The sequence below is a fragment of the Zalophus californianus genome, chromosome 12 (genome assembly GCF_009762305.2).
Source record: "Zalophus californianus isolate mZalCal1 chromosome 12, mZalCal1.pri.v2, whole genome shotgun sequence".
Classification (NCBI taxonomy): Eukaryota; Metazoa; Chordata; class Mammalia; order Carnivora; family Otariidae; genus Zalophus; species Zalophus californianus.
In genome coordinates, this window is record NC_045606.1 from 10,229,456 (window position 1) to 10,254,440 (window position 24,985).

At 42.7% G+C, this 24,985-nt stretch overlaps 1 protein-coding gene across 4 annotated transcripts in view; it reads right to left on the reverse strand.

The window, feature by feature from the left end:
- The window catches only part of HECW1 (HECT, C2 and WW domain containing E3 ubiquitin protein ligase 1), a 437,510-nt gene that overhangs the window by 300,683 nt on the left and 111,842 nt on the right, over nt 1-24,985 (reverse strand). Inside the window, exon 3 of one of the 4 annotated variants that reach the window (XM_027574950.2) lies at nt 10,528-10,585. The exons of the other annotated variants lie outside the window; for them this stretch is intronic. Coding sequence (XP_027430751.2) covers nt 10,528-10,554 — 27 coding nt within the window. The 5' untranslated portion in view covers nt 10,555-10,585. The remainder of the gene's footprint in view (nt 1-10,527; nt 10,586-24,985) is intronic. 4 annotated transcript variants of the gene reach the window in all.

The window sequence follows — 24,985 nt, forward strand, 5'->3', positions numbered from 1 at the left end:
AGAAATGATTCATAATACATATCTGTATCCATTTTTTTTCCCCTTTGAGGGGAGGGGAGAGGGAAGCCATATGTAGAGAAGGGAGATAGAGAGGAGAATGCTCTCTTCTAGGAAATATTGATTTTAGTGCAGTAGCTTTTACTAACCAATTACTCCCTTGACACACATTAGGCTAGTGCATTAATTTTTAATTATTCCAGTATTTTACTGTGGGATTGGTAATTGGGAGAAATTACTTTGGTGCTCATCTCTTACTCTACTATATTTTTACTTGGCTTGAACTGTAATTCTTCCTTTGTATGGTGCTCAATAGACCTCTTCTGCCACAGATGGTTCTGTGACCAACACACTAGCTCTGCAAATTTATTATTGTGGGTAGTAGGATAAAGCAAATAGCCAGTCATTATTCTTTTCCTTGAAGACTCTCAAAATATTTATGAGAGCCTACTACAGATCTAGGGTGTGCAATAATTTGAAGAACAGTTGCCCAGAAATACAGGAGATGGTTTGCAAGGTAATGAGCAATACACTTTAAATGTTACAAAGATTGTTCTGGAAAGATGAACTAAAAAGTATTAACTTGCTTTAGTTTTCACACCTCTCCATATTAAATAATGAGGTCAGATTTTCTTGAAAGCAGATGGCATTAATTTTTATAATAAGAAAATCTTCCTCTCTTACCTAATTAACTATAATTCATATGTCACCTCCCCCATAAGTGTCCCTTCCTCAGGTACACTTCCTAAATCCCAGTCTAGGTAAAGTACCCCCCTTATGTGTGTTCACAGAGCAATGTTCTTTTCCTTCTGAACACCCATGTAGGTTATGGTTTGAGTGGCTTTTCTCTTTCAGTAGACTGTAAGCCTGGAAAATCAGGACTGGCTTTGCTCACCACTTTATTCCTTGCATATAGGACAGTATCTGGCCCAGAGTAACTACTCTACAAATATTTATGAATGAATGAATCTATAGCATGAAAGTATCTGTAGTATCCTCAGTTGTTTTCATTTCAAAATCTCCGGCTTGAAAGTAGGATTCCAGATGAGGAATCAATATAAATGAGTTAGCAATGTGGATTACATTGGGCACACCTGTTGAGCTTTTAGATGCCTAATTCTTAAATAATATAGAACTGGGGCTCTAATTTTTAATCTATCATAATAATTAACCAAGACATTGTGCTCCCCTTCTTGACGTGTAATTATACTTTGCACACACGAATACTAAGAAAACAGAAAGTGGATTACTGGACTGAGTATACAGAGACACCGCTGGGCAGCCCAGTGAGTAATGAGGAAGTGACCTGCGAGAAAGTAATTAAAAATCCCTCCTTCTAGTGACACCAGAGGGCCCTGGGAATATAAGTGACCATGGTGGACATAATTTGAGACACATAACAGTTACAGCTGGTCCTGTGGTTTTCAAGAGAGTAGAGAGTGGCCATTTCTCTGGGAGGTAGGACCGGTGCTGGTGGAGAAGAGAGGAGGGATGATAATTCAACGGGGCTGGAGCTGAGAGGGCCCTGGCTCCCACACGCTTTTATATATCATGTTCTGGGCGCTGGAGGGCTGAACTCTCTGCTGGGGAAAAACAGTGGTGGAGGAGGCAAGAAGCTTTTTGTAGAGGTTTCCAGGAGTGTGGTGTCAGTAGACTGTGTATTGACTTAATGTTTGATAGATGTGCTTTCTAGTACATTCTGCAAAACTTCTTGACATAGCTTTCCGGTCTGAGAGTTTGTCAGGTATTTCCAAGAGGGCTGGGAAAGTAGAAAAGTGCCACCTGGCAATATTTCATAAAATAAAATACCTTAGGGAATTAGAGCAATGAAAAATTGCAGATACAAGTGCTATAATATAGGGTTAGTGGACCGTGTCATATTTTCTTCTAACAATTACCTAAATTACGTTATTTTTTCAGTTAAGTGGGCCTTTATTACTTTGCTCTCAGTGGTCATTGATTCTCCATTAAAAAAAAAAAAAAAAGGATCCTCTGTTTGGCCTCCTCAGATTTGAAAAAACCTAAAAGTAAGACTAAATTAGCACTTGACCCAGGAAACAAAGATATTTCCCAGACAACTGTTAATCTAACAATTGGCGGAGATTCATCAGCACTCAACCAAAAAGATTTGCCAGGGAAACTCTCCTAAATATGGCTTGTAGTAGAAGTCCAGTAATCTTTCTATAGAGACCCAGGGCCCAAAGACCTGAGCCCCTTTCAGGTTGTGCAGTGAGCAGCTTTAAGCAAGCCCCTTGCTTCTGTATGTCCTTATCAAGTGAGGTTAAGATCATGTGAGAGCTCTGCGCACCCCTTAAGATCAGACGGAATGTCAAGGGAGATGATGTACAGCAAAGCACCTGGAAAACTGAAAGTACAAAGCAAACATAAAACACCATTATTATTATTCCCCGCGCTGTACTTTTCACCCCATGACTTATTTATTTTATAACTGGAAGTTGTTCCTCTTAATATTATAGGTCAGCTATACTTCAATGAAAAATAAATTTTAAAAAATTAAAATAAAACACCCAGAATTATTAAAAGGGAAGATTCAAGTCTGCTGCAGACCTACCAGCAGCCAGAATAAAATAATCATATTTATTCTGACAATTTCTGTTAATGGGCTTCCACACAGACCCACATATAAAGTAAAGCTTATATTTCAGAAAAAGGAATGTAGATTTGTGCATATCCAGCAAATGTAAATGGAATGTAAATGTAAATGTGTAAATGGAACCTACATCATGATCATCATCACCATCACCACTCCCACCACCACCATCTTCCCCATCATCTAGTAAAGAATCTATTATCCATCATCATCATCATCACCATTATCTGTGTTGAGCAACTACTCTGTGTAAGGCATTTGACATTAATCTTTCTCTTGGTGCTACCATTAAGTTCTCTCAAAAACCCATGTTATTATCCCCATGCGACTGGTTTCCAAACTCAGCTGTGCTTCAAAATGCCCTAAAAATTTTCTAGAAATCTAGATGCTTGCATCTTAGCAGAAAGCTACTGGAGCAAGGTCTCTCTACTGGTGGATCCCAGGTAGCTGAAAATGTATTTCCAAGCCCTACAGACAATTCTACCGAGCAGGTGAACTTGCAGATAGATGACTGGGCTAAGTAACTTCCTCAAGGTCACATAGCTGGGAGCAAAACAGGACCCTAGCTGTTGGCCACGGGACTCCCATGTCGGCTCTTAACCACTTTTCTGGCTCGCTGACTGGTGATAACATTCTGTTTAATTTAACAACTGTTTTTGAGTGACTTTAATTGGTTTTTCCACGTTCTACATCCACTGTTGAACTACACGGCAAGATTACATTTTCCCTAATGACCATGTAGATGTTTTGATGAATTACTTAGTTCCCAAGGACATACTGTGGTCAATGCTTAGAGGTCTACATGAATTTCCTGAGAATCTTATTAAAATGCAGATATTGACTTAGCATTTCCCGAGTGGGCCCTGCAGTCTGCATTTCTAAGCTCCCAGCTGATGCCAAAGTTGCTGGTTTCTACGTAGAGGCAGCTGCAACCCTGGGGTGGCTGTGAAGAGATCCACTCCCAGAAAATGAGCCTAGGAGTGAGGGTCAGACTGCCCCTCACTGACAGGGATACTGACCAGGGCAAAATGTTGTAAAAGACACTCAGACGTGTGCTTCTGACGTGAGGAGGGACACGTGCAACAGGGGAGAGGGCATCACCTAGTAAAGAATCTAGTATCCATTATGGAGTAGGGAAAGGTTATTCAAGTGAAAATTACACTTACATATTGATTAGGGGGACTGCAAACATATGGTTATGACAGTTATGTACATTTGGAAACATCCAAACACTGGCTGAACCAGTTGAGACAAGGAGGACACTCCTGAACGCTGACGTTCTTAGGAGGTGAGCTGGGGATCCCAGGGCATGTGCCCCATGGAGCATCGGGTCTAGCTCCGAGGACACTGCCTCTTGTAATTGCTGGGGTCTCACTCTGATGCCAGGTAATGAATGGCATCATACTCTGGAAAAGCTCATTGAAATGAAATAAATGGTAATTGGAACAAAATAACATACTTTGGGTAATCGCATTTTGGGGAAGAGAAAGTCTGGGAAGGTTTCGGTGGGCTGAATTGATAAAGGACAAAAGATGATATAACGAGAGAATGGAGTTGAGTTTTAATTAGGCAGGAGTGTAACTGACCCCTAACTCCAAGAGCATCTTAGTTACTTAGACCTGTAACTGTCATGCATGAAATCATTCAGTCCCCTGCTCTGCTGGGCTACGTGAGACCAGGTGGGAAGAGAAAGCTCCACAGTGCCCATCCAGGAAGGAAGGCTCCCTCTTACTGGAGACACCACTGCTCCGAGCATTGCAGGGTTGGCATCAAAACAGGCTGAAGCCAGGGCTGCCTTCAGAGGCCAGCAGGAGGGGGAGCTAAGTGGGAACAATGACAATCAGAAGGTCATACACCCCCTGACCTAACAGGGACCTCCTGACAACGACTGCCAAGCAGAATGTGGACCAAATACTATAAGAACTATTGATTTTTTTTTTCAAAAGACGCTCAGATTTTGAATTTTTATATAGAATTGTCTGTTTTTTAATAAATTCATCAACAGAATCAAACTCTTCCTCAAAATAAAACCCACAACAACTACAAAAAACACGGGCAGCCAAATAAAATAATCTTGCCAGGGAGTATAGAAGTGATGACTTCTGGGTTAAATTTTTATGCAAGTTCAGAGATAGCATGAGTTTTTGGAGATTATACCCAAAGGTGGGTTGCAATGGTGAAGCAGGCAAACACAGGGTGTCCCTGGGTCCTCTCTTCTCCACCCAGCCTTACCCTGCTCTCTCTTTCTTCGTAGAACTTCCCAGTTCCTGACATCATGCTGTATACTTACTTTAATTTCTGAAAAACCCCTCCCCCCCAACTAGAAAGAAATCCCCATGAGGGCAGGGGCCTGTTTGTTCATGGCCGTGTCTCCAAAACAACTGTGTCTGGCACATAGCAGGTGCTCAATAAATAGGTGCCAAATTAATAATGAAAGACGGGTCCATGTCTCCATCTACATCATCCAAACCAGGATGCGCCTGTGTCCCAGGACCCTTATTCTGGGGTCTGATATCTTATTCCTAGCAGTTCATGAGGCCCGACTGACACGGATAATCTATATCCAAAACTTTAACAGAGAACAAAATATTCCAAAATCCTATTTCTACTTTGTGGGGGAGAAAAAAATCTGCAAGAGACAAAAGAAAATACGTATCCATTCATGGTACAGTATATATTTAGCCGTGATCATTACAATACTGACTTATTGTTTGAAATCATGTAAAACAAGAACCTTCATTAAGAAAGCATAACTAAGCACGCAGACCCAGAACCCACATCTGCTGACACGCAGCGCTGGACCCAGACAGCAGCAGGATCTCAGGGATGCTGTGTTCCCTAAGAATTCTGCACAATGCAAATGGGCAGAAGGGGATAAAAAGCAGTACGAAGGGACTTCTAGTTCTTGCTGAGAAAGAAGATCCAGGTTCTAAATCCAGCACTACCAAGAAGAGAGGCGTCTCATTTGCGGCCACATATAAAGCTGGCACTCCCTTGCTTGAACAAAACCACTTACTACACTCTACTTCAAACAAGCAAAGCTCAAAACAATTAGCTACACATGCACGTTTTCGGCCACCTGCTGTCTGAGGAAAATAGCTATGCAATGTGCATGCCCTAGTTTAAACCAATCTTTGAGTTCCACACAAAAGCATCCTTCCCCTACCTGTCCCCCTTTCTAAAGTTGAGCCACAAAGAGACTAGAAATAACTAGAAATACATTTCCCATTAAGTGAGAGAAAAATATGTTTAAAGGACAGTCCAGACCTTTTATAAAAGCACTTACTTTGAAAGAACAGGACAGATTATGTATTCAAAACAAGACACCTTCTAAAGAGCAGACCAAGAGGATGTTCAGTGCCACAGCCTTGCTCTGTGCTGGAGGCTCTGGTCCTGCTGGGCAGGGTTAACAGAAAGAGGTGAGCCTGTGTGGCCTGTTCTGCCCGGGCTGCTGCGTCAGGATGACACTCAGAACAATTATGGGGACAGGCTGTGAGCAAGTCAGCAGGGCAGTTTTATTTCTGTGCTGAGATTGCTGCTTCTTAATGGGAAAATACTGATGGCAAAGCTCCCCCCAGGTATTGGGCAGAGTCAACGCTCCCCAGATGATCTGGGCTCTGAGGGGGTTGAGGAGGGGGTACCCATCACTTGTTGGGGAGCAGAGGGCAAGCAGCCCCTGGAGCAGACGTCGTCTGTCAGGTCATACCCCTTCTAGGTTCACCTAAGGATACTGGTCTCTGATGTAGTTCCTTGACTCTGCCAAGGGCATGACTCAGCTCACCCACTAGCAGTGCTGGGCTACATAATTTTTCTCTCAAGGTCCAATAAAGCTGAATTCAAGGCATTGAGTGGAGAAGAGCTGGGGGCAGAGCTTGGTGGTCTCCAACTCAGTGAAGTCTAGAGCTTGTGGCTTCACGTGCAGGGAGATTTAGAGCTTATCTCTTCAGTAGTTACTGCAATACGGTCGGTGGCTTAGGACTTCAGAACCTGAAATCTATGAGGGGCTGAGAAATGGGGGAGGAGGAGGGGAGGGAGGAGAGCAGTGGATCCTTCAATTGAGTTCCCAAGTCAATAAATGTAGAGAATTAATGATTCTCCATTGCTGATTTTCTACTGGTGTCAAGATGACAAATTGTGGGGTGGAATTAAAGGCCTCTGATGACTTTCCATTTATACCTGAATGACACTATAACTGAAAAGCAAGACAGAGATATAGTGGCTATTTAGGGAAGCTGGCTGTGGGCTTCAGATGCCCAAGGATCCACACCTCTGTCTACGAATACATTCTAGATACAGAGCTCACCTCCAGGATGTGATGGTGTGGCGATGGGGTATAGGAAACTTTGGGATCATTTTCAGTTTGGAAGACTTTAAGCAAGAACACTAAGGTTATGAAGACATGCAATTTCTTTTTATCATACAGAATTTGAGGTGAAGGAGAATGAACAGACAAGGAACATTCTGTTTCAGGAGGGGTGTGCAGTCAATCTCAGGCAGACGTGAAGCTGGGTGGAGCAGAGGCTGACAGCCCCCCTTAAGTCCTGCCTCTCTGGATGATCTGGGATAGCACACTCTCTGGGTTCACTTCCTACATGAGGGGTTTCTAAGATCCCCCAAATCTTAATGCCCTATTCTTCCGAGTCCTGACTTCTAGCACATCCCCTGACACAGAGAGAACTCTAATGAGCCAAGTTTGTCTCCCTACTTCTTCCATTTCCCTCTGTCCCTCCACGGAAGGCAGTGAATTCCAGCACAGGACCTCGTCTTAGTTCTGCCTCCCTATTCCAGCTTCTTCTGACCAAAATCTGAAAAGCCCAGAACCGATTTTTTAAAGTTTCTGGAGAGTATGGCAAACAATGGAGATAAGGATTCATTGCTTCCAGCTGCCAACTCCTTCGGGGACCCCTCAGCTTATGAGGTGTGGTCATGGTCTTACAGCGCTCTGAGCTTGGTGGGGGTCCAAGTGCCTGGCCGTTCCCCACGCAGCATGGGTGTTTCTGAGCAGGCAGGCTTTGCTACTGAGGGTCCCACTGGGTGGAAGAGACGGTCAGGCTGAAGCTCCCAACCGGTTTTCTTTCCTCCCTTTTCCTTTCACAGGTGTTACTTCTCTCTTGCACAACTATATCTATGCCCTGGGGGACCTAACAGACACAGAGATGCTAGTCATTGCAACATGTAACTCCTCTGTCTATTTGTTTGCTTTTCCAAAAAGGACCTTTTACAGGCTTTAGGAAGCCTATCTTTGAGCAATTAAGATCCTCTTTGTAGCATAAAGATCTGCAGTGTAGATTTCTGTTCTGTTCTCATTCACCCATACAGAGAGGTTTAACTCCCATCAGTTCTAGCCAGTGGTTCTCAACTAGGGGTGCCTATAAGAATCACCCCAGAGACTTTTTCAAAATGCAGATGACCAGGTTGCACATGCAAAGCTATACTTGGTGATCTGAGACGGACCCCTTGTTGAGAAGCACTAGTCTCGGCCTGAAATTCCCCCTTATTTAGGCTTCTTCCAGAGATTAGCATTCATCCTGCTGAGGATCATTCCAGAACCTGAAGAGTGTATCTGCATTAAATGGTCAGATATCCGCATTAAGTGATCTCTCGTTCATCTCCAGATATTTTTATAAATCCAGCTAGTAATGCAGACTTCTTTTGGACCATGGTAAATCTTGAAAAATATTACAGAAAGGCATAGGGAACCTTGGGATTATTTTTAATTTTGAAGATCTAAACAAAAAACACAAAAGCAATGGGGCTGTAACATTTCCTTTATCATGCAATTTGGGACAAGGAGTTTTGCGCTGACTTTCCACAGAAACTGGGAATAAGGTTGCTGTGTTCTGTCCCTTTGGGTTTCTAGGGTCATTGTGTAGGAGGTTGTGGTTACGCTTATATTTCACAAGCTAAGTCCTTTGGGAACATCAGTCTGATCTCTGTCTTCTCCGTCCTGTTAATCAGGGGGAGCTCACTCACATAAATGTCAAGGGAGAATATTAGGACATTGTGTCTCTCGGATTGCTAATAAACCCCCCTGAGATTATGTGTGTGCCCACTTAGCTTTGCAGTTATATTCCACGCAAAGCTTGGATCTGAAGATGTACATAAGCTGAGATTCTCTGGGACAGGGAAGGCCTAACTTTCGAAGGATACCCGTCCTCAAAAGAGGAAAGTGAGAACATTCTCCCAGAATGTTAAATGCATCCAAAAGGTATTTTTAAGACTTCCTATTGTATCTAGGGCGCCTGGGTGGCTCAGTCGTTAAGCGTCTGCCTAAAGCGTCTACCTAAAGCGTCTGCCTCTGGCTCGGGTCATGATCCCAGGGTCCTGGGATCGAGCCCTGTGTCGGGCTCCCTGCTCAATGGGGAAACATGCTTCTCCCTCTCCCACTCCCCCTGCTTGTGTTCCCTCTCTCGCTGTCTCTCTCTCTCTGTCAAGTAAATAAATAAAATCTTAAAAAAAAAAAAAAAGACTTCCTATTGCATCTTTATAGCCAAAGAGAAAATTCAGAAGTCCCAGGGGAATGTAAACAGACGAGAGTGCTATGCATTGGGAAAAGCATTCTCTTAAAGAAAGTCCAGTCTTCCCCAAAGGGGAAGACTAGTTGGTGGGTAGCTGAGTAAACTCAGAGAAATAGAGCTGCTGCTGACAGCACAACAAACTGGGAGACACAATAAGAAAAGTTGAACATTTAAAGTGAAACATTTAAAGTTACTGCACTGTGATTGCCCCTACACATTTGGCAGCATATGATTAAGTACTAATTTAATGCTTCCTGAACACAACACATAAAATGCTCATTCCCTAAGTGCGTTACTCTAAACTTACTAATTAAGACAGATCCCCTGTGGGTAAGTTGCACGCAGTGCCCTGCGGTGGGAGAAAGACCCGAGTTTGAGGATTGCGTGCCTCCTGCAAGCTGATGAATGCCAAGATGCTCACTGAACATCTCAGGGCTTTGCTCTCCTTACTGCAGGGCTATTTCACAGATTAGCTGAATATGCATGTGGATATGCTTAGTACATATGGGAAGTACTATGCAGATGTGAGCTTTTAATTATTTTTTAGACAAAAGCCTCATTTAAGGGTTGCCACGCTAGGGCCTGTGGATGGAGATTCCAGCTCAGACAGGCAGGTCCCTGCCCCTCACTTACCCACCCGGACACTCAGCAGTGATATGGCCCTTTATGCCTAGTTCCCTCGAAAATAAGTTGGGAACAATGGTCATACCTACCTCTTCAGATTGTTGCGGGTAGAGAGGATTCATGCAGCAAAAGCATCTAACACATATCATGACATAGAGTGTCCACTAGTGTGAACTATGATTATTATAAACCAGGGTCTCTCACCGACAGTTGTAAAGCTGTGAAATATGGGAAGGAGGGGACTTGGCATGAAGTCTGAAGGGATCTGGGGAAAGCCCTTCCAGGGAGAGCCCCCACCCCCCACCAGCTGCAAGAGGCCCCCGCCAATGAACTGGCAACCTCCTGGTGGCTGGCCTGACCAAGTCAGCAGGAGAAATTGCTGTCCTGGTCTCCATGTGAATTTCCGTGCATCCACATCAACAGTAAGGTAATTCCCCACAGCCCAGCAGAGTTCTCAGCTATAACTTTGGAAGGACCATCACAGAGTGCTTGTTTCCAGGTACAAAGTCACTTGCGACAACTATAGGTTCACATCACACAAGGGAAACTTGACATGCAAAAAACATCATCTCAAAATGGAGCACGGTCTTTAAGGGAGGATGCAGGTGGCAGGGGAGGGACGGGTGATGGATCTCAAATGTCAGAGGTGCACTTGAGAGAATTCTTGGGCCGGGCAACCACAGTGGGCTGTGGGCTGAGACACATTCCATTATGAGTGGAGTGGGTATATAATGGAATGACATGGATGGGTTCTTATAATCAGAAAAACACACTGACCTTCACACTACACAGGTGCAGCAGCATAATGACCCACCACGTGTACGCGCATCAATTCCTGGGGAAAAGTCCAACGAGGTTAACTCAGCGTGTATCCCAAGCAAACAAAATCAGCGACATTACCCGAAAGAAGAACGTTGTGCCCCCACCCCCACCGAGATACCTGGCTTGGGCAATCAACATGTAAAAGGAAGAATTGCACGAGGATCATAATCACTTTCATGAAGTGGACAAAATGTAGCAAGCAACATTATTTTATGGCATGAGTAATTTGATTTAGATTTTGAAATTTAATGTTAAGGGGTAAGAATCATGGGACTAGAAGAAAATCTTTGTTTTTTCTTTTCAGGAAATAAGGATTTGGCATGGGGTTTGTGGGGAGAGGACGGGAAAACTACCTAAAAGCATCCTCAGACGTGCTCCACTTGTCAGTCTCCCTCAACCACAAAGGAACCGGATCTATGGTTAAAGTGCTGGAAATATCACTGATTCATCTCAGTGCACTTACTCAGATGTGAAAGATTCAAGAGGGAGTACTGTCCCTTACATGGCCAGTAGAGTATTGCCCCAAATAGCAATCACTGGTCACACCATCTGCATTTTAGTATAGAGAAACCATGTCAAAAATTAGGACTCTAAAGGTGAGATGCCAGACATAGGAAAATTGCTGATGGTATTCCACCAGGGTCCTATTAATCCCAGTATCACTGTGGTTCATGAATCTTTATTCTGATTTTATGGACTCGTCTTCCTCTGAAGTTAAAGTTGCTCTGAAAGGAGAATCAATATGGTCTCACTCCAGAAAAGAGTGGTATATGATATCAGCTTTCCAAAAACCCCAATGAAACCTGAAGCTTTGCTGACAAATGGGTTTGTGTAAGAACAAGTCACAAGCTTGCATTCTGAATGCATAGATTATACTCATCCCTGATCCAAGCAGATTTGCACAGGAGAGAGAGAATTTAAGGTCCATGTACTCAGATCCTGCTGTGTGCCCTTCCCGCCCATTCTGGACTCTATCTGGGGCCTTTCCCTACGGTGGCCACTGGCTTCCCAGGTGCTCCTCAGGCTGCCCCAGCCCTGCCCCATAGGCAGGCTCTTCCTCACTCACCTTTTCCATGTTGGAGGTCCTCAGACCCTCCTATATTCACAGTAGGGGCCCATATTCCCATCCATGGCCTCAATTACTATCTGATCATTGACGATTCCCAAATTCCCATGACAACTCAGAGCTCTCATCTGAACTCCAAACCAGCATCCGCTGGGGCTTCTCACAGCCCCCACTCACAGTGCAAAAGGAAGTTAGGATCTTTATCCTCAAACCCAAAGCCCAGACTCAGTAACGGTTCCTTACCCACTAGGTCTCCCTGTCAGTAACTTTTTTTTCTCCCTGTTAGTACCTTTTGCTACTCCTTCTTAACCGCTCTAGAATCCATTGCTTCTTACCATTTCTACTCCTTCGTCATGGCCCAAGCGTCTCTCCTACCCAATCTCTGTTGACTCATATCAGTCTCCCCACCCTACCCATGCCCCGTATACATTCTCTACAACAGGTAGAATGCTTTTTATAAAAGGACATCAGACTGTGGCACTTCTTTGTTTTAGTGGCCTTCACACTTCTTTTAGGTGAAAGTTTGAGACAGGTTCAGCATGCAAAAGGGATCTGGCCCTGCCTCCTCCTTCCTTCCCCCTGCCTGCCTCCCCACACCCCATGCATGGCCCCCCAGCCGCTTGGGGAGTTTTACAGTCTTCAGAAGCACTTGTTTCTCTTTCTCTTGGAGATGTCTGCATGCTGTTCCTTCTGTCTGAAACGTGCTTCCCTCAGCCCTCCTCCACAACTTTTAGTCCCCAGTCCCCTGGGCTCCTCAGCCAGAATAAATGCTCCTAGAACAATATTCTCTACTTGTTTTGGCATTTTTGAAAAATAATTCTAAAGAACAATTTGTGTAATTTGTTTAATGTCTGTCTTGAGAAGTCAACCTGAAGTTCTCTGGTTGCTGGGGCTGCCATCCTCAGTACTGAGCACAGACCTGGTATAAGGGCTTGCTTACCATGCGCAGTGAGATTTGGATGGATGAAAACATTGCTGAATGATGGGGGACTGACTGTTTATGTCCTCGAGGAACTCACAATCTAGACTTTAGAAGATATAAAAGAAGCATCTTGATGCACCTGTCCCAAGCCAAGTGTTGATCCAATTAATCAAACATGCATATGCACATTAGAAGAGTAAGCAGAACAGAAAAAAAGACCATTCAAATTACACATTACTGACTTAGCACTTAACCCGGGGGAATACTGGTGTATTTTACTTTACAGTTTACTGTAAATTGTTTTTTTTTACAGTTTCCTAATAGTTTAGCTGCAAAACTTGACACTGGCGAAGAAGAATGAGAGCAGAGTGGAGACTTCATAAACAAAGTGAATGGGGATTAAAAAGCATCCAGCTCTAGATCCCAAAATCTCATGCCACCCCACTAACCAGGACATGGATGGAACCTCTTCCATCAGGAATGAGTTGGAACCCAAGGAAGTTAAGGAATGAAAAAAGGGCCAAGTGATTGTCTACATGAATGCAACCAGAAAATTGCTCTACCCTTTGCTTTTGGCCCATCTCAGCTTACAAATCCACCCAGGCTCTTCAAAGATCTTAAGTAGAGGAAACCCCAACAGGAAAAGGCAATTGACAGTATTGGGGATCAACAAAGTTGTACCTTGAAAGTAACCTGAGATTAGACGATTCTTCCTTTAAATTCATGAGCATTTTTATGCAGTTTTATCAATTTCTATTACTCTACTCAAGGGGCTAGGACCCTTGGGGACACTCTCAGAGCCCACCACTACACAGGGCAAAAGGAAAATCAAGTGGGAAGGTCGCGTCTGAAGATCATTACAGCAGGGCCTGTGGTAGAAGCCCTTATACCAGAGCAGGGATGGAACGGCAAGCACAGTCCTCAACGAGGCCAATCCTTCATGGTCCCCAAGTCAGCTCTCTGAGGCCCCAACATCCATGCACGTGTCCTGCAAACTAACCCTCCAACAGCACCATTCTAGGGATCAAGGCTGAAAGGTGCCAATACCCTGCTACCAGGTCACCAGGGTAAAGGTACCATGATTAAAAATCAAATAAACGAGATAAGATATCAATACAGGGCCAATATTGATCCTGTCCCTACCCAACTAAGCTAAGGTTAAAAACTAATACAGAAAGGGTAACGCAGTGATTTATCATGTGCTAAAAAATTTTTTTGTTGTTTTTCTTTCCTCCTGCTCCATTTGGTCTGCATCTAGGAAGTGAAGGGTTTTTGAGGAAGAGAACAATCTCATTATGGGTGGAATGGATAAAAGGAAGCAATATAAAAGATGACAGGATTTTTTAAAACCCTTTTTGGGTAATTATAGAAACAATGTACATTTGCTGTTTAAAATGCCAACCCACACGGACAATATGACAAAAAGTCACTCATAAACCTACCCTTGACGAGATCTAGAGATTCCGGTTGGGAGTGGGTTTCTCATTTCTAAGAAGTGGTTTGAGGGAAACCTAGTCAAGGTGCCACCTTCTGGGTGGCCAGGTCTCAGCAGGTCCCACGAGCCTGGGGATGGGCATCCTGGAAAAGCCCCAGAGTTGCTGGCCTTCCAAGGAAGCTTGTGATATTTAAAAAAGAATTTACACTTATTCTAAGTGGGTGTATCTGGTATCTTCAGAAAGCTGGTCAACTAGCACAATCACCCCCATAAAAGACTGCAATCGTGACTATCAATTATTTTAAGTTGTCCTCAGAATGGACGACTGACAATTAGGATCGACTGAATTCCAACAGGAGATGCCAAGTTGTATGTGGGCAATTCCAAATGCAACACAACAGACCCGCCTGGAAGGACAAATTAAGCTCAACTGCACGTGTTTTGAATGAGATTATTAAAAGCTTATTTCTTTTTGGAGACCAGAATATTGCACTCGCTGATTTGATAAAACAATTCTTGTTGAGAGATCCCAGCAGCAAGCTGTGTCACTAGAACTTCCCTCATGTTGGTGTCACAGCAAGGACTCCTCTACTAACAGTCAGTGAGACAATGCACTCACACAAATGAGTCTGGTCCTATTTTCAGTTTCATGACCATGAACTTGTCAGCACCACTGGGGGGTCTAACCCATCCGTCTCGTTTCATCCCGAGCTCATTTCTTTCAGTCCCTGACTTGATGCCATTTACGTTTTCAGGACATATAAGATTTACTATCAACATAACCTTAAGGGCACCACTGTCACTGAATTCCTTTTCCTGGGAAGAGGTGTCTTCACGAGCCACTACCTAGAGCATCATGTCATGCCATTAATGACTTACGATGCCTTCCAAATCCTCAGGCCCTACAATTCATATAGATCATTGATCTTAAATTTAAAAAAAAAAAGAGAGGCTTTGACAAACTAGTGAGGCTTTTCTCGACAAACGTGGACTCAGTGGCATACCCACAGAGCTACTCATTTTTTTATACTCATTTTATTAGTATATTTTTTAAATTTTCATTTATGCATATACTTCTCCAGTTCTCTAGCATAACCATGACCAAATCTCTATTAATAATGATACACAGAAGGAAAATAAAGATGTCTTGACTTTAAACTCCCAAGTTCACCAAACTTCCCATTTGACATTTTCTTCCCAACCCAGTGATATGCTGATTGAGTCTAAGGAAGACTGGTTCCAAAGATGACCAGTTGTCCTTACAGGGACAGTTCCAACTCCACGAGCAAGCAACATAAATATGTGAGTGCAGCTTCCTCCTCCCAGTACCTTGTTCCTCAGACCCCAACTCAGAGCAGCAGAGGGGCAATGCCAGGAGGAGGGGTGAGTTGGGGTCCTATAGCCAAGGTGGTGAGGACAAGTGGAGGCAGCCCCCAGCAGCCCTCCTGCTAGGATCAGTGTTCATGGCATCAGCTGGGCCCACACCCCACCACTTTCATCCTTCCCAGGGCCGAGATTTACTGCTGCTCAGCCCATGGCTGCTTTTCCTCAACCTTCATGTTCTCTCCACAGGACATCTGTGGTGGGGAAACTCTCATAACAGAACTCCATACTTGACTAACTCCACAACAAAGCTGTCTTCTAAGCATAATAGCTGATCCCAGGATGTTTTCATTAAAAACAGATTTCAGTGACAGACTATCAAAACATTTTCCTTGTACAATAAGCAATATGATGGGGCAAAATTATGCAAAACATATGGGCTTAACACTGCCCTCAGCAGCTAGGAGCTCACTTACACTGTTTTCAATAGCTCATTTCACTCATGTATCACGGATATGTGCAGACTTCATCCTGCTCAGTGCTTTTCATGCTCCAAGTGGCAGAAGAAAAAGAAAGGCTGGTGAACTGCATTTCTGTCTCTATTTTCAAAATCTGTCACCAGTTGTCTCTGAGGGGTGGGGTTTGCCTGTATCCTTAGAGAGTCAGAGAGGTGCTAGGTAGCAAAGCAGGCTCAGAGTCGTTCATTTATTGACAGTTTACCACTTGCCCGGCATTATTTTAGCACTGGAAAAACAGCGTGGCAAGAGCTAATATCTAGTACTTATATAGCTTCCGATGCATCAGGCCCCTTTCTAAGTGCTTTACATAGAGGAACTCCCTAACCCTTGCAGTAACCCTATGAGATGGTGGCTGTCTACAGTTTACAGGGGAGGAAGCTGAAGCATGGGGTGGTTATGTAACTTGCCACGGTGCCGAACAAAGAATAAGGAGCAGACCTAGGCATCAGGCTCCAGAGAGCAGATAGACCTGGCCCCTGCCCTTTAGGGGACCTTTAGGAACCAATATAGACAGACCAGATCAACTGAATACACAACCTCTCTTAGGGCACTGAATTTAAGAGCTGAGGAGGGTCCAGGCAGATCCTGTTCAGTGATTAAAAAGTTATTTTGGGGAAAAAAAAGTTATTTTGGTCAGTAATACCTTTAAGACACTAATGGAGATATGTCTTCTGGAACCCCAGTATGGTTTATTATATTTAACATCTGTTTCATTTTTGGTTTTTGCCCCTACAAATAGTTTTCTAACTGTAATTTGTTAAGCAATCATTATTAGATTATTAGAAATCAATATATTAGATATATATTAGATATATAGAAAGCAATAATTTTTTATATTAGATATTATATTTATATTAGATATATTAGAAATCAATACATTTTTTATAAACTCATGTATTTCAAGATTACCAATCTCTTCTCTTGTTCCTTCTATTCATATATTGACACACAAAGTTTTCAGGTTTGCATATACGTGTGTATACATGTACACAGAGTAAAACATGAAAACTTATTTACTATATATTTATCATAATATATCACATTGGGTAGCACAAGTACTCCCTTTATTAATTTTTGAAAGAAATTCTTCTGCTTGCATTTTTATTTGTCTAGAATCTGGAGAACCAGGGCTGCTGTGGACAGAGGGGGACATGTAAAATGCTGTAACAGCATTATGTTTATCACAAGGCTCTTATACGGCAGGAGGCCATAGAGTGCTGGCCACACCACACACAGGACTCTGCTGAAGATCTAGTGGAACTCAATCCTTACACTCAATTGGCCACATTCTAGAACATAAAAATCCCATGGATCTTGTTAGTGGGATGAAGTTAAACTAACAAATGAATAGGGAAAGGGTTTATACATTAAGTTATATGCTCCAACCAGGAGCATGATCTGTTTCTCCACTTACTAAATTCCTGTTTTGATTTTTAAAAATTAATATTCGTAGCTTTCTTTGTGTAGGTCCCACAAAGTCCTTGCTGTTTGCAGTTGATGTTTTCTTTCTTAAGATTTCAAGATGGTTTCTAAAATTATCATGGGTTTGGGCCAAAGAATACCTTTCTTATTCTGCCTTTTTTGTGAATAATGGCACTTTATTCCCTTCTGTTTCAGATTCTTTTTACCAGCCTAGTTTTGTGCTCAAGTTATATCATATTTTATTAACATGCATGGTCAAATATTAACATGTTTGCTGCTCTGGGGTTCACCACCAGCCAGAGAGGGCAGACTCCCACCTACATCCCCCTGTAGGAAGGACCAAAGTCTCCTTTGCCAGCCACTCCTGGAGTAGGGGCAGGCGGTTCTCTATGGGGACCCCCCAGGTGAGGAGCCTGTGGGGTGAGCTCCACCTTCCTTCAGAGTCTCAAAGGGCAGAGCTCTAGAACCCTTTGGGCAAGGTTCTGCCTGGTTCCAGGTGAGGGTCTTCTCCCTACAGGTGTGTTGGGGCCAGGCCTCACAGCTACAAGGGTAGTCAGGACTTGGATCTGGACCATGGCTCTGGCAGGGGATTGGTCTGATTTGCTGGTTAACCTTAAGTCAATGAGATTAGGTGGAGGACGAGTTACCTGGCTTTGGGTCTGCTGCCTAAATGCTCAGATCGTCACGAAGTGACCTAACTTTGTTTGTTTTCATTTGCTGTGTATATATTTCCCTCTTGGCCTTCATGTGGAGGAGTCTTTTCATTCAGTCATATATTCAACAAGTGTTCATTGAGGGCCAACCACACACTAGGCACTGGAGATGAGGCTGTTTGTGAATACCACAGACTATAAGCCTTGGCTGTGCAGCTCATGTTTGAGAGGAGAGATCAACAACAACAACAAAATCACAATAAATAGGTAAAACACACATGTTAGATGGTGGGAAATTTTAAGACAAACCCATAAATGAGAAATTAAATGTTAAGATGTAGATAGGTGACGTTTTAGATCGGGTTTCTCAGAAGAAAGAAGATTTTGAGTAAAGAACAGAAGGAAGGAAAGGAAGCGTCTAAGGAGATGTTTAGGGAAAGATGGTTCCAAAGAGAACAGCAAGTGCAAAGGTCCTGAGGAGGAAAGTGCCTGGGCTTTATTTGAGAAACAGCAAGGAGGCTAATATGGCCAGACAGAACTAAGAAAACAGAGAGGAGAACAGCAGGAAGTGAAGTTGAAGATGGAGTGCTGGGCTGGATGGTGCTAGGCTTCCTAGTTCAGTGGAAGTGCCCTGGTCTCCACATGGAGTGAGGTAGGCAGTCACTGGAGAGCAGGGAAGTGACACAACCTGACTGGCAATGAGCAGAATGTCTCTCACTCCTGGTTTAAGAGCGCACTGAAGGGGAGACAAGGGAGAAAGTGGGGAGGCCCCGCAAGAATCCAGCACAGACATAAAGGCGGCATGGACAGAGTGGGGGCAGTGGGATTTGTGGAAATTTGGTCAGAATTATAGAGAGAAGAGCATTGTCACAGGCAAGGGTGTATTGCATTTAATTTGTAATGCCTCTAGCTAAGCTTGCGTTTGTCTAGCAGGCTTTTGTCATGTGCAGCTCTTGCAGACTGAAGGGGACACTTGCTGCTCCTTACCTGCTCATCTACCTACAGTGAAACTTCTTGCTGGATAGTATGAAGCAGCTTCTCTTTCCCTTGCCAGAAACTGTAATCTGTTTTCATGCTTCTCTCCAATTCTGCCTTTGCTTATTGTGGCCATCACAACTCCTATGCCCACTGTACCACTATGTCCACCTCCAGCTTCACTGCATTTGGAGAGTGGACGACCCCAAATGAAAACAGGAAGAGGGGAGCAAATGGAGGCTGGCCAGGAGGTTGGCTGGTGCTGGTCTGGAGCTACTGAAGGCAGGTGATGTGCAGGTCCACAGAGGTCTGGCCCTGGTCTTCCGGGTGCCGGTCATACTCTGTATCTTGGAAATCAGTTCTGGAGACAGATATATCAATCACTATTTCTAGGCTCCAGAGCAGTATCATTGTGCATCATTTTGGAAACTTTTCATAAAATTCTTTTCATAGAAGTTGTACTTGGGGGAGGGAGAGGTGTCTCTGTCACTCTGTCACTTTGGTAACTGGATATTACTGCTCTCTCTTTTGGTCACACATTTTTCCACTGGATGACATTTTAAGATTCTACAGACACATAGAAGAGTACCTCAGACAGTGAAAAACAATAGCAGATTTTCTTTGAATGCATAATCCATAAAGATATTAAATCTGTAAGCATATGTTGACCCAGATACATGTGACTGTGTGTGCTCAACACCCATCTTTTCCACAATAGCATCTCAAAAAGTCCTAAGGAGTCAATGTAAAAAATTGTGCCACTCAATGCTAAGATGTTGAGGGTTTATAAGGCAAGAAAAATTATAATATCCAAGTTGTGGTTTCTTCAGTAACTTCACCTTTTCCACATTGATGGTGTATATGAACATGAAGAATTTCCAGATGTAATATCTAACCCATTAATGTCAACCAGTTGGGAGAGGGAGACAAGTGTGAGATTTTCACTCTGATCTCAGCATCTCAGCTGGAGAATATTCACCTACCAAGGACTGTGCACCAGAGAGGTTCTCATTTCCACCTGAAAATGCTAAAACTTAACAACAACTTTAACAGTCTTAAAAATCAGAACATTAAAAAAAGCACGAGTATCAGGAAAAATGGCCTATGAACATTATCATGTTTCTGGTGGTTAGGGGTTTCTGAACAAAGGGCCCCAGCACCTGGGTTAGAGAGTGATTTATGGCCACCCTAAAGATAGAGACCTCTGGAAAGATGTTATCTTACCTCCTCTGGAAATATCTGTTTGCATGCTGGGGTGTAAGTCTTTTGCCTCCTCTCCTCAGAAAGGATTTCATTATTTTCCAGAACAAAGGTTTTTCTTCCTTTCTCCAGAAAGGAACATAGCTAGATGTGCCAGTAGCTCCTATATAAGGGCCGGGATTCATAATTTCAAGGGTTTCTCTCCTGTGGCACAAACCCCTGCCTGTATAGGGAACATCTGGCTCCCGTCAGTTCACCCCAAGGGGAAATAATGGTAAGATTGCATAGAAATCAGTCTGTTCTCTCATCCAAAGACCTCATGTTTTCTGTCTGAATAAATGAAGACAAGTGGATGCATAACTTAACATCGAAAGGGTAGCTGGCTGGGACGGTAAACCACTCACTATTCTAGAGTGCATTATGATGCCCCTCAGTCATTCCACTCTCCTCCGCAGGGAACACACATCCCTGCCTGCCACGCAACTTGCTCATGCTACCTGGGGGAAGACTACAGACATCTACCTCATACACTTTGGACTTGACCATGTAATATGTAATATGCTCCGGCCAAATAAATGTGATGTTCACTTCTGAGCAAAAAGTTTTAAGAGGTATGAGTTTATACCATCCCTCTTGCTCCTGTTCCCTCTCCCCCAACAACAGCATGTTCCAGTTCTAGATTGGCCTATACCTTCAGCCTACCCCTCAGAAGGAAGAATGTACATGCAGCCCAATCCACAAAGTGAAGGGCAGCTGCAGCCGACCCATAGCCTAAATGTGATGTGAGGGAGAAATAAACATTTGTAGCAGAAGCCATGAGGTTATGAGGATGTTTATTTCACTGCCTACCCAGGAAAAGCAAATTGTGTGGATATTTCTATCACAACACAACCAGCCAAAGCAGACTAACACAGCTGCACACACCAGCCTCTATTCTACCCCCAACCCTCTGAATTGAACCCCACTGCTCAGTGGAATGTGGCATATCCTGATTCTTCTGCACCAACCAGCATTTAGCATTTCCCTAAATTGACCTTCTTTAAAAGAAAGGTCTTCTATTTCATGAGTGGGGAAGAGGTTTTGGCACCAATATAAACTTGTGAGACGGTAATGATCTAAGAGACATCTTTCTTCTCTCCTTTGTCCCATTCAAACCATCACAATCAACCAAGTCCTCTACTTTTTTTTTTTTTTTGTACTTGCTGGTTTCTCACTTTCATTGAAATTCCAAGCTCTTTATGATCACTCTCCCCTAGGAACTGTCAACTCTCAGGTCAAATTTGTCCCAGTAGTTATCAGGTCAGGACATATATTGTTTCCTTCCCTCCTCAACATTTCCTGCAAAGAAAACATTCTTTGCTAACAAGGGAGAAGACTGGATTCTACTCTGTGGCTGCAGTGCTGGGTTGCTGGTAAGGGCTCATAGTTAAAATCTTGTATTTACTAAGTTTTTATCTCAAAACATAGAAAACCACAGGAAATTGTCTCCTGCACCATCCATTTCCTGCTTAAATCTGCTGTCTTGAGTCCTTTTCAATCTCTTAGCTGGTAAACACAAAGCCCCTGTTAGGGCACTAACACAATTACAAAATTGGAGTTTAACACACTTAAACTGGGTCCTCCTGGAGGCATTTACACTTTGGAATAAGAGCAGTCTCAGGTCATAGCAGCTGGGACAGGGAGATAGTAGGAGGGAGAAGACCTGCCAGGAGAGGTTAGTGTCTTGTCTCTTTTCCATGTCTACCATGGCCAGGAGGGGCTTCTGACAAACCAGAGCCAGCATAAGTCAGAGACTGCTCACTTTAAGTCAAAGAGCTTAAAGGACCTCAGATTTACAGACGTAATGAAATGGGTCACTGCTTCACTTTCCCTAACCAGAATCTGATAGTTTAAGGAATAGCAGGGCAGAACTTCCACGTGATTTTAATGGCGGCACACTGAGTCAGTGGGATAACATACGCTTGGCACAAATCAATTCAGTGAATCCACATCATGTGCGAGAATCACAGGGATGCTTTTAGCGTTGTAAATACCCAGAAAAAAAGAGTTGCTTTGAAAAGGTTGTGATGAGAGAGACAGATGGTCCCCAGATGTGGAACAAGCAGAAGGGCAGAGGGAGGTAGAGAAGTCTGAGTTCAAGTCTGCTTCTGCCTCTTCCAGCTCTGGGACCATGAGCAAGTTACTTAACCTATTCAAACGTCACTTGTAAATGGGGATTATGAATGTATCTACTCCACAGTGCTGTTAGTGGATTTAAGTAGGAAAATATATGGAAAGTACCAGACACATGGCACCTACAGGACCAAGAGAGACATTAGTACTTCTTTGTCTTAAATGTGTCTTAATTGCGATGTTCACTTCTGAGCAAGAAGTTTTAAGCGGTGAGTTTTTCCATCCCTCAGTATCAAGGAAGGTGTGTCAAGTTCAGGAAATGAGGGGCCTTCACACTCCAGCCAGGGCCTTAAAGAAATACTAATGCTTGGCTGAACCTGCACCCACCCAGGCACTTTCTGCTTTACTTCTTTTTTTTTTTAATTTTGGCAAAATTCCAGACTTCCAGAAAAGTTGTGAGAATATTACAATAAATTCCCTAATATATTTCACACAGTTTCTCCAAATGTTAATATTGTGCTGTATTTGTTTTCACTCTCTCTCTCTGCCTGTGTGTGTGTATACGTGCACATTCATGCATATATGCATATACAATTTATATAATTATGCATATTGAAATGTGTGCATGTCTAATTTTTTCTGAACCATTAAAAAGTAATCTGTAGACTCTTTACTCCTAAATTGGTGTGTATTTCCTAAAAGCAAGAAATTATTTTATATAACTACAGTATAATTATAAAAATTTGGAAATTAACATTGACACTATTCTGTTATCTAATCTATAGATCTTATTCAGATTGTGCTATTTTTTTTTCCAATAATGTCATTTATGGGAAAGGAAAACCCAGAAGATCCCAGGGCACACACATTCAGTTGTCTTTCTTCGTATTTCATGACACTGATAGTCTTCCAGGGTACAGACCAGTGATTTTGTGGAGTATGTCTCACCTTAAATTTGGCTGATGTTTCCTTTTCATCAGCACAGGCTCTGCTTTTTGGGCCAGAACACCACAGAAGGGGTGCTGAATTCTGCATGTCCCATATCTGGTGCACATGCTATCACTCCCCACTTCTGATGTTGTTATCTTTGATTACTTAGTTAGGGTGACGTCTGTCAGGTCTCTCCACTGTAAAGCTATTTGAGCCTTTGCAATTAATAAATATCTTGTGGACACTTTGAGTACGTAAATACACTATTACTTCTTAAACTTTCACCTACCTCTTTTAGTATCAATTAATTATTTTTGCCTCAATCAGTTATTATCTTGATGGTCTTAACCCCTTTCTTAGTAGGGGTTTTGAATTCTGTCTTTTGAGGGATATTTTCTATGGCAGTGCATTTTATAATGAGACTCATTAATGCTGCTACACTATAAAGCATCTTTCCAAAACGTGAGTTCCTGCTTGATGTCAGCTAGTTGCAAAGACTAATTTAGGAAATGTGGGCTCAACCAATACTGGAAATATATTTTATTTGCCAGAAAGTGGATAAAAATTAAATTTCTCTCGACTTTAATTATAGTAACCATTTCACATTTGGTTTCAACTAGCATTGCCTTTCTTTTTCTTTCTTTCATTCATTCTTCTTTCGTTCTTTCTTTCTCACTTTCTTTCTTTCTTTCCTTTATGAAAGAAACTTGTTCTTGTTGTGGAAAATCTGAAAGCAGTCAAAAGCAGAAAACAGGAAAAGAAAGGACACCCATAACTCAGAATCTCAAACTGTAAAGCATTATTTTATATAACTATAGTATAATTATAAAAATTAGGAAATTCCTATTACTCTTTTATTAACTGTCTGATCTTATTCTTTGAGTGCTTATCTACAGACGCTTAGTATTATCTTTTACTTAAGTATAGGAATTCTATGCACCCTAAAATATTAAGCTTTTGTCCAACATGCTTGTTGCAAATATTTTCATTTGAGATTTTTATTTACTTATTTGAGAGAAAAAGCGAGAGCACAAGAGTAGGGTGAGGGGCAGAGGGAGAAGCAGCGAGCCCAATGCGGGGCTCGATCCCAGGACCCTGGGCAGACCCTCAACCAACTGAGCCACCCAGGTGCCCTAATTTTGCATATTTGGCTATGAATGAAAGATTTCCAATTTTATGTAGTCAAGCTTTTTCTTTCTAACTCCTCACATGTTATCTTAGGAAGCCCTGCTCTCCCTTTCTCTTATACCCAACTGGCTGCTGTTGGCACTACTGAAAACTTGGCTCTCAAGTCCATCTGTGGCTTATTTGGGAACATATGAATAACATCCCTCTTCCTTGCTCATACTTGCTGCCCCAGTCATGTAGCAGAATTCCCATGTGTTAGAATTCTCATTCTGCAGTTCCATAAATCTATTGTTGTTTTCAGAGTCAAGACCATATTCTATTCATTAGAATTGAATGTAGCTTTGACTACAGCAATGTTAACCTTATTTCATTCTTTCTCTTTTATCCTCTTTAAATGCATCTCTTCTGTGGGCACCTGGGTGGCTCGGTCAGTTAAGTGTCTGCCTTGGGCTCAGGTCATGATCTTGGGGTCCTGGGATCAAGCCCCACGTCAGGCTCTCTGCTCAGCAGTCTGCTTCTCCCTCTCCCTCTGTGCTCTCTCTCTCTCCCTCTCACACTCTAGCTCAAGTAAATAAATAAAATCTTATATTAAAAAAATAAATGTATCTCTCTGGCCTTCTTATTCTTTCAGAATACTTTAGAATAGTTTTATTAATTTAAGTTAATCAAAAATTTTAATTAATAGGGAAATTGAGTATATTTTTATTGTAACACTGTACCCTATATATG